This window comes from Myxine glutinosa, chromosome 13 (genome assembly GCF_964187855.1).
Source record: "Myxine glutinosa chromosome 13, kmMyxGlut1.1, whole genome shotgun sequence".
Classification (NCBI taxonomy): Eukaryota; Metazoa; Chordata; class Myxini; order Myxiniformes; family Myxinidae; genus Myxine; species Myxine glutinosa.
In genome coordinates, this window is record NC_136273.1 from 57,831,622 (window position 1) to 57,848,328 (window position 16,707).

Consider the following 16,707-nt stretch of genomic DNA (forward strand, 5'->3'; position numbering starts at 1 on the left):
CACCTTTGGGATGAATTGGAACGCCGACTGCGAGCCAGGCCTAATCGCCTAACATCAGTGCCTGACCTCACTAATGCTCTTGTGGCTGAATGGAAGCAAATCCCCGCAGCAATGTTCCAACATCTAGTGGAAAGCCTTCCCAGAAGAGTAGAGGCTGTTATAGCAGCATAGGGGGGACCAACTCCATATATTAATGCCCATGATTTTGGAATGAGGATCATTCCAGGTCTTCAAAACAGTTGTTCACCACCATCTCATATCGTCTGATTCTTCCCCCATCCTATCCAAAAACATGAACTTTTCAATCTTTTGTTCATGAATACAAAACAACTGGAAAATATAACCTCCATCCTCCTTTGGTGGAGGAGGTAATAATATCTAAGCTCTTTCCAAAAATTACAACTAAACCATTTCAACTATGTCGTTGCCAGCTTCCAATTCGATCAGCATTTGCCATAACAATAAAAATACCCAAGGACAAATACTACAAAGGGTTGGCTTTACCTTAAAAAACCCTGTGTTTTCCCATGAACAACTGTATGTCTCTTTATCACGTGTCAAAGAACATCACACATCAGTTACTATGGCAACCCACAATATTGCACATTTGCCAAAAGTATCATTCTTTCAGCAGCACTCCTGTAGCACAGCAGCAATTAAAACGATCTCACCTTCGAAGTCCACACACCAATCCGACATTACCAATTTCATCTTCTAAAGGCCACATCCACATCAACCTCCTCAACATTAATGAACAAACTTCCATCCTGACTACGAGGCACAACAGGGTCAGTAATATGTCAACATAAAAAAACCTGCTGGGCACCAACAAATAATCAATTCACTATTTACTAATTGACATATAACCGGGTCCCTTCGCTAGTAATGGTAGACAATTATTGAAGAAGAAACTGCTCTGCAGTACGCCAGGAGCTAAAGGAGATAAAAGCTGTCAGTAAACGAGTTGTCACCCACAAGTGGAACAGGCTTTGATACATTCTCTATCAAGAACACTGAGTGCAGAGCGAGGAGCTCCGATGCAAAAATGGGACCAGTATCCCATCATGGGTGAACTTGGTATTTGCAAGGGGTCAGAAGATGAGAAAAGGTAAAAAAAAAAGTCTACATGCAACAAGAAACTACTCTGTGTGGTTGACTCTTATTTCCTTCCCTTTAAAAAAGATTGTTCTGGATGAGTATTGAGTAAAGATCCCACTCTTCTTACATACATTCCATTAATATAAAACAAGAATGACCGCACTGTGGTCACAACTTGAGAGAAAATCTGGTAACGGGCCGATTTGGAAACAAGCATATAGCGCATTCTTCAAGGATGAATAGCGTGATTGGGAAACACACATTTAATGCGATATTAAAAGATTAATTCGACGCCTCACCCACGTCACCATCCCCACGGATATATCGGATCAAGCTGATGCATCACACAGTCATGGATTGCTTAACTCCAATTTGGTGCCATTCAAAAATTACGTAACGCTCTTTTGTTAGGGAGACGCGTACTGTGCGTGTTGACGGGCTTGATTAAACCGTACAATTTTTATTCAACAATGATTAGATTTTTTGGGGTCCCTCATCGTGAGTAACACTAAAACCAAACAATGCCAATGGAAATTTGATGCAACAAACCAGGGCAGTGTATAATCAGCAGAGGCCTACAAGCCTGATGCCTTAGGCCCACCAGAAAACCAAGATGGCAGCCATATTATTTGGTCTGGGTGCCATGGTGGGTGGAATCAAGCGACAAATGTGGGTGGGGGTCTGGCAGCTGTCCAACCAATGGGTGCACATTTCAAAAATCGATCCCCAGCAAGAACCACAACAACAACAGCACCACAACCATGCAGAGCTGTTGTAAACCTGCGACACATCACAGGTGAAAATGGTTTTCTGTGGTAGTGGAATTGGATATGATAAGAGGTCATCTTAGAGGGTAGCAGTTAATGAAAATAGAGAAAAGGTGAAATGAAATCGAGATTTAGGTTGGATAGAAATTACCTTTCCTACATTTGCATCCCATTGAAACAAAATATTTTGCAATTTTTTATACAGGTGAACCACTAGAGTATTTTGGAACACTGCCTGAGGGCCAAAGTTAGCAGAGCATCATCCGCTGCTGGCCTTACATGTGCTCTGAAGGAGTCGTGAAAGGAGTGTAAGAGGAGTGAGGGAGGAGTGGTTACACCTGATATTTACTAACACTTGCTATACAAAGCATTAGTGACAATTACACCCGATTTTTTTTTTTTTTAAGGTTGAGAAATAACAATGCTCTATATTTGCTCACTATTATAGTATATTTGGTATTAATGTACGAAGTCCTCAGGGTCAAGCCAGCAAGTAGCAGTGAACAACAAAATCAGATAGATGCATTTGGTTTTGTACATATATGCTTTGCATGGATCCGTACGCAGTTCTACCACAATGTGACACCTCATTCTGCATTGGCTACTTCCGTGGATACTTTTCATTGCTCACATTGCCAATGGCCAAATTTTTAGATCATTTGTTTATACAGCCAAAATTCCAGGGTCTTTTTAAGATTTTCTTTTCAAAATTGATCGAAGGAGCTTGTGTGTAAATCAAATGCAGGACAAAGACATACACATCAGTGTACTTTAATGTGAATGGCAACGCCATTTGTAGACAAAGGACAAACATAAATGGTGTGTGGGATTTGAATCTAGGTTATTCATATATGAGCCATGGGTGGAACTAAAATATCTAAAATAAATAAATATTTTATGCATTTCTGGAGCTAATCAAGAACTTTCCTCTACACCCCTCCTCCCAATCGAATTTATTGAACAGAAGGGAGAAGCAAGTGGGGAAATTTCCACAGACCAATACCATGTACCACTACTAATAAGGGTTATTGAACATGGTCTTGTGGGCTTGCAAGCCTTTGGATTGAACGAGTCCTTCGAGATTTCAGATTAATGACGATGATACTCAACTAATGCACAGAGTGTCAGCACTAGCAACAATTACATGAGAAATTCCATGTCGGCACCGGTCAGAAAAACACAAATACATTCACTGAGAAACAGACTGAAAGAGAGAATAAAATAACACAGAGAAAGAAAGAAAAATAAAGACCAAGAAGAATAAGAGTTGAGAAGAACAAGTTCATTCAATAGTCTTTGAGGGGAGAGAGAGACAGAAAGAGAGAGAGGGAGAGAGACAGACAGACAGAGACAAAGACAAATACAGAGATGGAGAACAGAGAGAGAGACAGAGACAAAGACAGATAGAGATGGAGAAGAGAGAAAGAGTAAGGGGGGAGTGGTAAAAGAGAGAGAGAGAGTGAGAGTAAGAGAGAGAGAGAGAGAGAGAGAGAGTGAGAGTGAGAGTAAGAGAGAGAGAGAGAGAGAGAGAGAGAGAGAAAGAGAGAGAAAGCCATGCATGATTGAATAAACTCACGTAATAGAGGACGTCTGTCCAACCCTCCATGGTGATACACTGAAACACCGTGAGCACGGCGAAGAATACATTGTCAAATTGCGTAATGCCATAGTTTGGTCCAGGATAGCCTCCTCGGCAATCGAATCCTTCAGGGCATCTTCTCACCCCACAAACATCATTTTCTTCATATTCACCTGCATGCCATATACAATGACTGATTTATTCTCACATTCAATTGACTGCTCATCATTGCTATAAACCAGGATGGGCCCTCATGGGGCAACAGATCACCCCAATTCCCCCCCACCAAAAAGGTAACAGATATTTGGCCATAGTACCAGCACTAGTGAAGGAATCATTAATGAGGAATAACAACAGAACCGACAATGGGTGCGGAGGAAGGGTGCGGGTGAGCAGGGTGTGGTAGTTTCTGAAGGGGACGATCGACAGTAAGTTTCAAACTCTCACTGAAAGTTAAAATGGTGTAATGAGCAGCTGCAGAAACAGTCTCAGAGTATTGGGAGGATTAAACAACAACGTCAAAGGGATGAAAATTGGCAACGGAGTGTCAAAAGATGAAAGCCTTGTATTTCCGGGAAAACAACGAAACTTGGAAAGGGCAAAGTATGATAAAGCATGATACCCAATTTAGTGAGAAGTTACACCATACAGTAAACAAAATATAAAAAATGTATCCGTGGTCACCATGTCCTCAAAAACATCCCATACATATACCGTGTAATGGTGTACAGTTACATTTACGAGTGCAACATAAAATATTCCATAATTAATTCAAACCCATTCACATGAATTATTTAAAGGCAATTCCTTCATTCACTCCACAAGGAATCAAACACATCAGAAGATGCTATTTTTACTTTTTACAGTGAATAATGAAAAAAGAGATAACGATTGAGCATATTTAATTAATACTCACTTAAATGAATTATTGAGATGCAACTCCTATGATTGTTCCCATCAGGGATTAGATGAATGAGAGATGATACTCTAAGGCTTATGAAGGAGCCCCATATAATCACACACACACACACACACACACACACACACACACACACACACACACACACACACACACACACACACACACACACACACACACACACACACACATACACACACACACACACATATATACACATACATACATACACACACACACACACACACACACACACACACACACACACGCACACACACACACACACACACACACACACACACACACACACACACACACACACACATATATATACCAGCTTGGCTCGGCTCGCAACGCTCGCCTCACCAAGCGTCGATACTGAGGAACGGGCTTATTTTAGATGAGGATAATGACTGTACCTGAGTTGCTGTGTTGTTGAAGGAGCTGCGCTCCAACGCGAGTCGAAAGAAGTGACGCGACCAAAGACGGAATTCGTCCGAGTTGCTTTATTGAAACAAAACAGCTCAGGTATTCTCACTAAAGCCCGTTTATCGGGCAGCAATATATATACACATTTATGTCGGGAAGTTTGCCCGGCAAAAGCTATACCGGGCATGCCCGGGTGTCAAGGGCGAGCCTTGGAAAGGCGAGTCTGGACCTGCCCGGGCGTGTTTGGCTGCGGCCTAACAAGTCGAGGCTGGGCGTGCCCGGGCGCTCTGGACGAGCACTGGAAAGGCGAGAGCGGGCATGCCCGGACGCTCTGGGCGAGCCCTGGAAAGGCGAGAGCGGGCATGCCCGGGAAAGACGAGACCGGGCGTGCCCGGGAGGTTCGGGCGTGCCCGGGAACAGTGAGTCCGGGCATGCCCGGGAGAGGCGCGTCTGGCCGTGTTCTGGCCGGTGAAAGGCGATTGTGTGCATCCAGCGGTAACCGCTACACACGCCCCTCCAGAATCGACCTGCACCGGCAGGGTCAATTTAAGGGGGGTCCGGATGACCTGGCCGAAGCGACCCCTGGAGGGTCGTGGGGAGGGGTCCGACGTGGTGGTGGGTGGTCGAGCGGGGGGAACTGTGGACGGGGGGCGGCCTCGCCGCGGAGGAAGGGCCAACCGTGGTGGTCGGTCGACGTCCATGTGCGCCGGTTTGAGGCGGTCCACAGAGATCCGGTCCGACCGGCCGCCAACGTCGACGACAAAGGACTTGTCGCCCCGTCGCAGGACCCAGAAGGGCCCGTCGTACGGCGGCCGGAGTGGCCCCCGGTGCGCGTCATGACGCACAAAGACGTACTCCGCTGTGCGAAGCACCGGGGGTACGTAGGACTGGGGGCCACCGTGGCGGGACGTTGGCACGGGGGCAAATCGGCGGGCGGCCTCCTGGAGGTCCGAGCGCTGGTGTGCGGCGGACCAGGGACTGGTAGCGTCGGGCACGAACTCGCCCAGGACGCGGAGCGGCTGGCCGTAGACGAGCTCGGCGGCGGACGCCCGGAGGTCCTCCTTGGGGGCCGTGCGGAGGCCCAAAAGGACCCACGGCAGCCGGTCGGTCCAACCGTCGTCCTGAAGGCCGGCCATGAGTGCGGCCTTCATGGAGCGGTGAAACCGCTCGCACAACCCGTTGGCTTGGGGGTGGTAGGCCGTGGTGCGGTGCAGCGTGACCCCCAACGAGCGGGCGACCGCGCCCCAAAGTTCGGACGTGAACTGTGGGCCGCGGTCGGACGAGATGTCCGCCGGTGCGCCGAAGCGCGCGACCCAGGTGGCGATGAACGCCTGCGCCATGTCGGCGGTGGTGGTGGAGGTGAGGGGCACGGCCTCCGGCCACCTGGTGGTCCTGTCCACCATGGTGAGCAGGTGGGTGAACCCCCGCGATGGGGGCAGGGGACCCACCAGGTCCACGTGGACGTGGTCGAAACGCCGTGCAGGCACGGTGAAAGGTGCCAGCGGGGCCTGGGTGTGGCGGTGGACCTTGGCCCGCTGGCAGGCCGTGCAGGCATTGGCCCAGTCGCGGACGTTCCATCGAAGGCCGTGCCAGACGAAACGCGCCGACACCAGCTTCTGAGAAGCTTTCCGGCCCGGGTGAGAAAGGCCGTGGATGGAGGCGAAGATGCGGCGCTGCCAGGAAACGGGCACGATGGGGCGAGGCTGGCCCTGGGAGACGTCGCAGAGCAGGACGGTGCCCGCGAAGGGGATGTCGGCCAGGCGGAGGCCCGTGTCCGCCGCCCGGAGGGCCTGCACCGAGGTGTCGGTGGTCTGGTCGGCCGCCATGAGCGCGAAGTCCACGCCGAGGTGGACTGCGTTCGCGCTGGCCCGAGAAAGACAGTCGGCCACAGCGTTGTCTTTGCCGGCGATGTGCCGGATGTCCGTGGTGAATTCCGACACGGCGGAGAGGTGGCGCTGCTGGCGGGCCGACCACGGCTCCGTGACTTTGGCCATTGCGTAGACCAATGGCTTGTGGTCGACGAAAGCCGTGAACGGGCGGCCCTCCAGGAGGTGTCGGAAATGGCAAACGGCCAGGAATAGACCGAGCAGCTCGCGGTCGAACGTGCTGTATTTTAACTCGTTCGGCCGGAGCTGCCGGCTGAAAAAAGCGAGTGGCTGCCAAACCCCGTCCACCCATTGTTCATGGACGGCGCCCACCGCGTAGTTGGAGGCGTCCGTAGTGAGGGCGATGGGCGCGTTGAGCACTGGGTGAGCCAGCAGCGTTGCGTCGGCGAGGGCCCGTTTTGCGCTCGCGAAGGCCGCGTCCATGGCCGCGGACCAAACGATGTCATGCTTGGCCGGCTTGTACCGGAGGGCCTCGTAAAGGGGCCGCATGAGCTGAGCAGCGCGGGGCACGAATCGGTGATAAAAACTCACCATGCCGAGGAACTCTTGTAGGGCCTTGATGGAACGGGGATGCGGGAACGTGGTGATGGCCTCGACCTTGGTCGGCAGCGGCACAGCCCCGGTCTTGGTGATGCGGTGGCCCAAAAAGTCAATGGTCGTCGTGCCGAAGTGGCATTTGGCCGGGTTGACAATTAAGCCGTGCTCGCTGAGGCGACCGAACAGTGTTCGGAGGTGGAGGAGGTGCTCGGCGCGGGACGTGCTGGCGACGAGGATGTCGTCCAGATAGACGAAAAGAAATGGCAGGTCGCGCAGCACGCCGTCCATTAAGCACTGGAATGCCTGGGCCGCGTTCTTGAGGCCAAACGGCATCCTCAAAAATTCGAACAGGCCGAACGGCGTGATGACGGCCGTCTTCGGGACGTCGGCCGCCCGGACAGGTACCTGGTGGTATCCCTGTATCAGGTCAATTTTGGAAAATATGACCCGTCCCGCCAAACGGGCGGAAAAGTCCTGGATGTGCGGGATCGGGTACCTGTCGGGGGTGGTAGCGTCATTGAGGCGGCAGTAGTCGCCACACGGGCGCCATCCGCCCCCCGGCTTTGGCACGATGTGCAGTGGTGAGGCCCACGCGCTATTGGAGCGCCGCACGATGCCGAGGTGCTCCAACGCGTCGAACTCGGCCTTTGCCACGGCGAGCTTGGCCGGGTCGAGGCGGCGGGCCCTGGCGTAGACCGGCGGGCCCGTAGTGGGTATGTGGTGCTCGATCCCATGCCGCACTGCGACGGCCGAAAACGTCGGCCGTGTGAGGGCCGGGAATTCCGCCAGCAGGCGAGCGAACTCGTTCGCCGTCGGGAGGGTGCACGCCAGTTCGGTCGGCGCGGAGCTGCTCATCGTGCACGCCAGGGAGCTGAAGGTCTCGGCGTTGACAAGGCGACGACGTTTGACGTCGACCAGCAGCCCGTGCGTGCAGAGGAAGTCGGCACCCAGCAAAGCCATGGGGACGCAGGCGGTCACAAAGGTCCACTGAAAGCGCTGGCTGCCGAAGCAGAGGGTGACGTTGCGCGGGCTGAAAGTGCGTATGGCCGAGCCATTAGCAGCGACCAAAGAGGGGCCGCAAACGGCGTCCCGCCTGTCCTGCTCGGAGGCGGGTATGACGCTCAGTTGGGCGCCGGTGTCACAAAGGAAACGCCGCCCGGACGCTTTGTCCCGAATAAAAAGCAAGTTGCCCGAGTGGCCGGTGCTCATGGCTGGGAATGAATGCCGGCCCAGCCGTTTCCCGACTTGCCGAAAGTGCACGGGGGTCGGCACGTCCGAGCCTTGTGTCCGAACCTGGCGTGGTAATAACACCACGCCTGGTCAGGTGGAGGCCCCGGCCGTCGTGTCGGAAGCGGTCGGTGCGGCGTGGCGGCCGCCAGTTTCACCGGCAGTTCGGCCTCCAACTGCGCAGGGCGCTCGGGCGTCGTGGGCGTCGCCTCGGACGGCGGCAGGCTCCAGGTAGCCGCGCCGATGTGTTGGCCCGCCGAGGAGATATTATCGGCTTCCCTGGCGAGGGCGCGGGGATCGGTGATCGACGTGCCAGCCAGGGCGAGGCGTACCGGGTGAGGCAGCTGGCGAAGGAACAACTCGCGGAACAGAAAATCTGGAGAGTGCTCACCGAGCAACGAGAGCATATAGTCCATGCGCTCGGACGGGTGCGTGTCGCCGAGCTCGGGCAGGTCGAGCAGGCGCCGTGCGCGTGCCGCCGGTGAGAGGGCGAAAGCGTCGAGGAGGAGCGTCTTCAGCGCGTCATACTTGTCGGCAGCCGGCGGGTGCTCGAGGAGGCTCAGGGCGCGGGCCGCGGTGGCGGAACCGAGCGCTGCCATGATGTGGTGGAAGCGGGTGTCGTCCGCGGTGATGCCTCGCAGGGCGAACTGGGAGTCCGCCTGGGCGAACCAAACAGCCGCGTGAGCCTCCCAGAAGGTAGGCAGTTTAAGAGTCACTGCCGTGTCTATGTCGGTAGGTCACCAGTAAAGGAGCTGCGCTCCAACGCGAGTCGAAAGAAGTGACGCGACCAAAGACGGAATTCGTCCGAGTTGCTTTATTGAAACAAAACAGCTCAGGTATTCTCACTAAAGCCCGTTTATCGGGCAGCAATATATATACACATTTATGTCGGGAAGTTTGCCCGGCAAAAGCTAAACCGACCGGGCATGCCCGGGTGTCAAGGGCGAGCCTTGGAAAGGCGAGTCTGGACCTGCCCGGGCGTGTTTGGCTGCGGCCTGGCAAGTCGAGGCTGGGCGTGCCCGGGCGCTCTGGACGAGCACTGGAAAGGCTAGAGCGGGCATGCCCGGACGCTCTGGGCGAGCCCTGGAAAGGCGATAGCGGGCATGCCTGGACGCTCTGGGCGAGCCCTGGAAAGGCGATAGCGGGCATGCCCGGACGCTCTGGGCGAGCCCTGGAAAGGCGAGAGCGGGCATGCCCGGGAAAGACGAGACCGGGCGTGCCCGGGGAGGTTCGGGCGTGCCCGGGAATAGTGAGTCCGGGCATGCCCGGGAGAGGCGCGTCTGGCCGTGTTCTGGCCGGTGCAAGGCGATTGTGTGCATCCAGCGGTAACCGCTACACTGTCATGATTTACACCAATCATAATACAAACAATTATTTTGCAGAAATGTATTTGTTGTGTTTGTGATATCACATTTTTATAGGCAATTTAGGTTGAAAATTTAAGTTAAATGTTTTTTTTTGAAGAAAGAACCCCTCAGCATATACCTACGGGGGGGGGGGGGGGGGAGGGGTAGGTGCAGACTGGAAGTTTGGGACGATTACACCTCACCACCACGTGATTTAAAACACCTCACAGCCATAAAACACGAAATTAAAAAGACCTCACCATCACGAAATTGAAAACACCTCAGAGCTATAAAACACGTAATAAAAACACCTCAGAGCCATAAAACACGTAATAAAAACACCTCAGAGCCATAAAACACGTAATAAAAACACCTCATCACCACGAAATTAAAAACACCTCACCACCACAAAATTAAAAACGTCACAGCCATAAAACACGTAATTCAAAACACCTCACAACCAAGTAATTCAAAACACCTCACCACCACGAAATTAAAAACACCTCACCACCACGAAATTAAAAACACCTCACCACCACGAAATTAAAAACACCTCACCACCACGAAATTAAAAACACCTCACAGCCATAAAACAAGCAATAAAAACACCTCACAGCCACGGAATTAAAAACACCTCACCACCACGAAATTAAAAACACCTCACCACCACGAAATTAAAAACACCTCACCACCACGAAATTAAAAACACCTCACCACCACGAAATTAAAAACACCTCACCACCACGAAATTAAAAACACCTCACAGCCATAAAACAAGCAATAAAAACACCTCACAGCCACGGAATTAAAAACACCTCACCACCACATCATTTAAAAACACCTCACCACCACGTCATTTAAAAACACCTCACCACCACGTCATTTAAAAACACCTCACCACCACACAATTCAAAACACCTCATCACCAACTAATTCAAAATACCTCACCACCACGTCATTTAAAAACACCTCACCACCACATAATTCAAAATACCTCACCACCACGTGATTCAAAACCACCACAACGTAATTAAAGTCACTTCACAACCACAGAAACAAAAGCTTGAAGGAGTCGTTAAGTGACAACAAAACACTTAAACAACAAAACAACAAACACCCTAACACTGCCCAGATGTGTAGATATATAGATAAATGACTGTACCCGAGTTGCCGTTTTGTCATGGTTTACACCAATAATAATTCAAACAATTATTTTGCACAAATGTATTTGTAATATACGTGATATCACATTTCATAAACAATTGAAGTTGAAAAAAAAATGTCCCAAAAAAATTCAAAAAAAAAAAATTGGGAGATTTTTCAAAATAAATACCCTAAGGACATACCGACAGGAGAGATATGTGCATACCAGAAGTTTGGTACGATTTCACAAAAGTTTGAGAAAGTAGTTCAGTGACAACACAAGACATGACAATACAACACAGGACAGGACATATATATATACTAGCTTGGCTCGGCTCGCGACGCTCGCCTCACCAAGCGTCGATACTGAGGAACGGGCTTATTTTAACTGAGGCTAATGACTGTACCTGAGTTGCTGTGTTGTCATGATTTTCACCAGTCATAATACAAACAATTACTTTGCACAAATGTATTTGTTGTGTTTGTGATATTACATTTTTATAGGCAATTTAGGTTGAATGTTTTTTTTTTCAAAAAATAACCCCTCCGCACATACATAGGGGAGGGGTAGGTGCAGACTGGAAGTTTGGGATGATTACACCTCACCACCACGTAATTCAAAACACCGCAACACCAAGTAATTCAAAACACCTCACCACCACGTAATTCAAAACACCTCACCACCAAGTAATTCAAAACACCTCACCACCATGTGATTTAAAAACACCTCACCACCATGTGATTTAAAAACACCTCACCACCACGTCATTTAAAAACACCTCACCACCACATAATTCAAAATACCTCACCACCACGTGATTCAAAACCACCACAACGTTATTAAAAACACTTCACAACCACGGAAACAAAAGTTTGAGGGAGTCGTTAAGTGACAACACAGACACTGCCCAGATGTGTAGATATATAGATAAATGACTGTACCCGAGTTGCCGTTTTGTCATGATTTAAACCAATCATAATTCAAACAATTATTTTGCACAAATGTATTTGTAATATACGTGATATCACATTTTATAAACAATTTAAGTTGAAAAAAACAAAAATTCCCCAAAAAATCCCCCCCCAAAAAAAAAAAAAAAAATTGGAACATTTTTCAAAACAACATACCCTTAGGACATACCAACGGGAGAGATATGTGCATTCCAGAAGTTTGGTACGATTTCACAAAAGTTTGACAAAGTAGTTCAGTGACAACTCAGGACAGGACAGACGCACAGACGCACAGACGCACATACATACATACATACATACATACATATATATATATATATATATATATATATATATATATATATATATATATATATATATATATATATATATATATATATATACAGACTTGGCATTTAATATGGAATTTTTTTTTTTTCTTGACTTGGGTTTACTTTCTTAACTCAGTATATCAATCTGGTGAGTTTCTTTTACACTTTGGTGATTTATTTGTTAAAAGAACCATGTCACTGATTGTCTGTCGCAGCAAGAAGTCAACAACAGGATTATATCACAAGTGGCATGGCAAAATGTACGGACAGGTGCATTTGATGATTGGCTTCACAGTCGGGTATACAAGGGTTGTTGCGTTCTGTATTAGTGGAAAACAACTGCAGCACGTCTCCAAAAGTTATTGCCGCTTCCTCTGGAGATGGTCCGTCAACTCGACAATGCTGTTTGTCATGGAGTGGTGGCTTTACGAAATTACGGCATGAAACAGCGTGCTATTGCTCGGCAGTATGGCATCACTCAAGGTCAGGTGTCAAATATCCTGAAACGAAATGCTCAGAGGGGTGTCCCTACTCCAATACCGAGGCCAGGACGTCCCCGCAGAACCACAAGGAGGGATGATCGCCAGCTGCACCGGTTAGTCCGCAATGGCCGTACCAAGTCAGCTAATCGGCTTAGGGCTGAGTGGCAGCAACTGACAAATGTGCCTGTATCCAGAAGGCTAGTCGACCAATGACTGGTTCAAGCAGGCTGTCGAGCCAGGCGTCCCCTGAGAAAGCCATGCCTGACCAGACAACACCGCCAGCGCCAATTGTAGTGGGCCAGAGAGCACCGTCAATGGCAGCCAGGACACTGGAATCACGTGATCTTCAGTGACGAGTCTAGATTTCTGGTCTATCGTCAAGATGGCCGCGTCCGAGTGCGCAGACAAGTGCATGAAGCCTACAACAAAGATTGTATAGTGCCAAGAGTCCAAGCTGGAGGTGGTGGGGTGACCGTTTGGGCTGCTTTTCATGCAGGGGGCAAAACTGACCTGGTTGTTCTGAATGGAAACCTGAACCAGTTCAAGTACAGGGCCATTCTGGAAGAAACATTGCTTCCATTTGCTCGTGCAGCCTTTCGAGGAAACTTTGTCTTCCAAGATGACAATGCACGGCCTCATCATGCTCACATGATCCAACGCTTTCTTGCTGACCATGGTGTAGAGCATATGGAGTGGCCTGCCATGTCCCCGGGTATGAATCCGATAGAGAACTTGTGGGCAGAATTAATGTGTCAAATCGACCACTTGGACCAGCAGCCGACCTCTGCGTGAATTGCAGCAGGCTATTGTCACTGCATGGCAAGCGATTCCTGTCCAAACCTTGGCAAATCTCATGAACAGCATGCGCCAACGTGTACGTGCTCTCCAGAATGCTCGTGGGGGTTACACGAAGTACTGAACTGTAATTTTACTCTCCGTAATCCCAGGCGTAATTTAACTTTTGTTTTTGTTAAAAAAATGTTGGCTAATGTGCAAAATAAAGAGATACTTCTGGAAAATGTACAGAAGTTTAACACAGTACTGTCCATGAATTGAGTTCGATATCAGTTTACATCACTTTCAAGGATCAATTTATTTGTTTCGAAATGTCAAATGTGGTTTTTGTTTCTTTCAAATGTCATATTAACAAAATCTAGAATAATTTCAACATAATTCCAATGAACTTTTGGTTCGAAGACATCTTGAAAAGTAAGTTCACCCCCACAAAAAAAATATTCCATATTAAATGCCAAGTCTGTATATATATATATATATATATATATATATATATATATATATATATATATATACTGAAACGCAAAAGAAACTTACCACCTTTGAAACCTTTAAATATCAACAATAACACTGCGTGTAGTAAATGTATGAACTTATTTGTGGACAATAGTGTCCTCACTGTCAGACAAAACGGTCACGGATGGTCACTTGAACCTTCAATGGTCACTTCATAGAACAGCTGTTGAACAGCCGTTTTGACTGTCAGTGATTAGCCAAGGGGTACGGGATGATTTTAATAAGCTGCACGTGATGTCTTGATATTGGCTTTAAAAAGGCCAGTGCAAAATGGGCATTTCAATCAACATGCCACGATTGTCAAGGGATCAACGGCAGCGTGCCCTGGGCATGCTGCAAGGCGGACTGAGCTACCGTGAGGTGGCATGTCGCCTTGGCTGTTCACACCAGACGATATCGGCCCTGGTGGACAGAGACACCCTCCACAACTCTGCAGATGACAGACCTCGATCAGGGAGGCCAAGAGTCACCACTGCAAGGCAGGACAGGCAGATGGTCCGAAGTCACCTGCGGGGTCGATTCCGTCCAGCATCCCGCACTGCGGCAGAAACTCCGGGGCGTGCAAACCCACGGATCTCCAATGATACTGCACGAAGACGACTGCATGACTATGGTCTGACTGCCAGAAGACCATACAGAGGCCCCGTGATGACGGCTGCCCATCGCCGCAACCGACAGAGATGGTGCCAGCAGCATCAGCGGTGGACGTTGGCGCAGTGGAACGAGGTCGCTTTCAGCGATGAGTCAAGGTTCTGTGTGGACAGTCCTGATGGGCGTGAGCGTGACAGTTTATAGCTAGGTCGGGATTCAAATTCAGGTTAGACATTTCAAAGCTCTCTCAGCTATACTACCGACACTATAAATACAGAAACACACGTACACACATGTAATACGTACATGCATACGTACATACAAATACCACATGCACATCCACAGACTTACATGCTGTTTTAAATTCCTGAGAGGTACAGCCTCCCTACAGATGAAAATTGTACCATCACTCTTTATAATATTATTAAGGAGAGAATTTTGAAGATTAAGCACCAATTTAATAACACTAGTTGAGTGCACAATATGATTCAATATGAATTTAACTTGCTTTCTCAAGCATCATTTTTTAATTGTGTTGCAGCAATAAGGCTTTCGTTGATTGCGCAGTATAGGTCATACAATTCGACCTTTTTTTTGCACTCTCTGTATATCTGGTTGTCTCTTCGTGCAACACGAGTGCCCCATGCGGGATATCACCTGTATCACCTATGCCGTCACTAATTAGCCGTCACACTCGTACATCTTCCAGAGCTAGAGCTGGGGAGGTCGAGCACAAGGTTTGGCCACTCGAGAAAATTGCTGTTTAAAAATTTACGATTTTCATTGGCTTGTTCCAAAACACGTACATCTGTGATCGACGTTTCCAGAACAGTCTGGATTAAATTTTATTATCAAGAGAAGGAAACTGGGTTGTTTTTTTTGTGTACAAATTTGAGGTCCATGGAAGAGTTAGAAGACATGACAAAACATAACAGAACAGCTATAACAGTGAAAAGAGGTGCACACACCCACAGCAGAGTAAAATAACACAACATAAATACCAACCACAGGTGTAGCGTTCGTATTTACCTGTGTCGTTTGTGTAGCAGGCTGAGTGCAAACGACCCATGTAGAATTCCATTCCTATGATTGCGAACATGAGGATGGCAAAAAAGAGCAGCATTCCGATCTGTAGAAGGGGAACCATCGCCTTCATAATAGACTTCAGTACCACCTGCAGACCTGAGAGCAGGATGGCTGGCTTTATGGTGCAATTGGTGCATCCATGATAATTTCAAACCTAGAATGCCACTCGGTAGAGAGCATATGTCCGCCAGGATGAACAGTTTACATTTTGTATCTCACCGATAGGCCAGATCTGAATTCGGACCTGAACCAAAACCTAATCTGCTTGTTCTCGTCACCTAACCAACATGTCCACCAGGTGTTTTTTAATCTGTCCGTAAGTGCTTTGAGATATTGTGCTATACGGTATATCGTTTTTGGCCCTGTCACTCAAAAGTAAGGAATCACTTAAAAAAATTATAGTATCCAGATGTGGATCCGGATCTTCACTAAAAGTGAATCAATTCTTCCTTGTCAACCACCCAACCTGTCCACCAAGTTTCATCCGAATCCATCAATAACTTTTTGAGATATCCTGCTATATATCGTTTATGGCCTTATCTCTCAATGGTGAAGAATCACTTTTTAAAAGTCTAGTATCTGGATCCGTATCTGGATCTTCACCAACATCTAATCATTTCGTCTTTGTCACACACCGAACCACTCCACCAAATTTCGTCAGAATCCGTCCACAAATTTTTGAGATATCCTGTTCACAGACAGACAGGGGTGAACCTCCATCCACCTTTGGTGATGGAGGTAATAAAGAAAAAAAAGAAAGGAAGGAAATATGGAAAGAAGAACTCACTTGGAATGCCTGAAACCAGCTTGAGGGGGCGCAAGACCCTGACAGCACGTAGCGTTCGTAGGTCGTAGTAGGTTCCCATGTTTGCCATAATACTGAATGATAAAAGAAAGAAGGGGTCAACGTTCATCGGTAAAACATCTGAAAACCTAACTTCCATCATGAAAGCAGGACGGGCCTTCATACACATTTAAAATTCTCAATTTCAGGGTATACAGTGCCCTCCATAAGTATTGGAA

The 16,707-nt window shown here is 48.5% G+C and overlaps 1 protein-coding gene across 1 annotated transcript in view; it reads right to left on the reverse strand.

The window, feature by feature from the left end:
• Positions 1 to 16,707, reverse strand: part of LOC137438368 (voltage-dependent P/Q-type calcium channel subunit alpha-1A) — a 387,802-nt gene that overhangs the window by 321,151 nt on the left and 49,944 nt on the right. The window contains exons 5-7 of the mRNA XM_078767016.1: positions 16,472 to 16,563; positions 15,628 to 15,780; positions 3,442 to 3,617 (exon numbers count right to left, since the gene is read on the reverse strand). Coding sequence (XP_078623142.1) covers positions 3,442 to 3,617; positions 15,628 to 15,780; positions 16,472 to 16,563 — 421 coding nt within the window. The remainder of the gene's footprint in view (positions 1 to 3,441; positions 3,618 to 15,627; positions 15,781 to 16,471; positions 16,564 to 16,707) is intronic.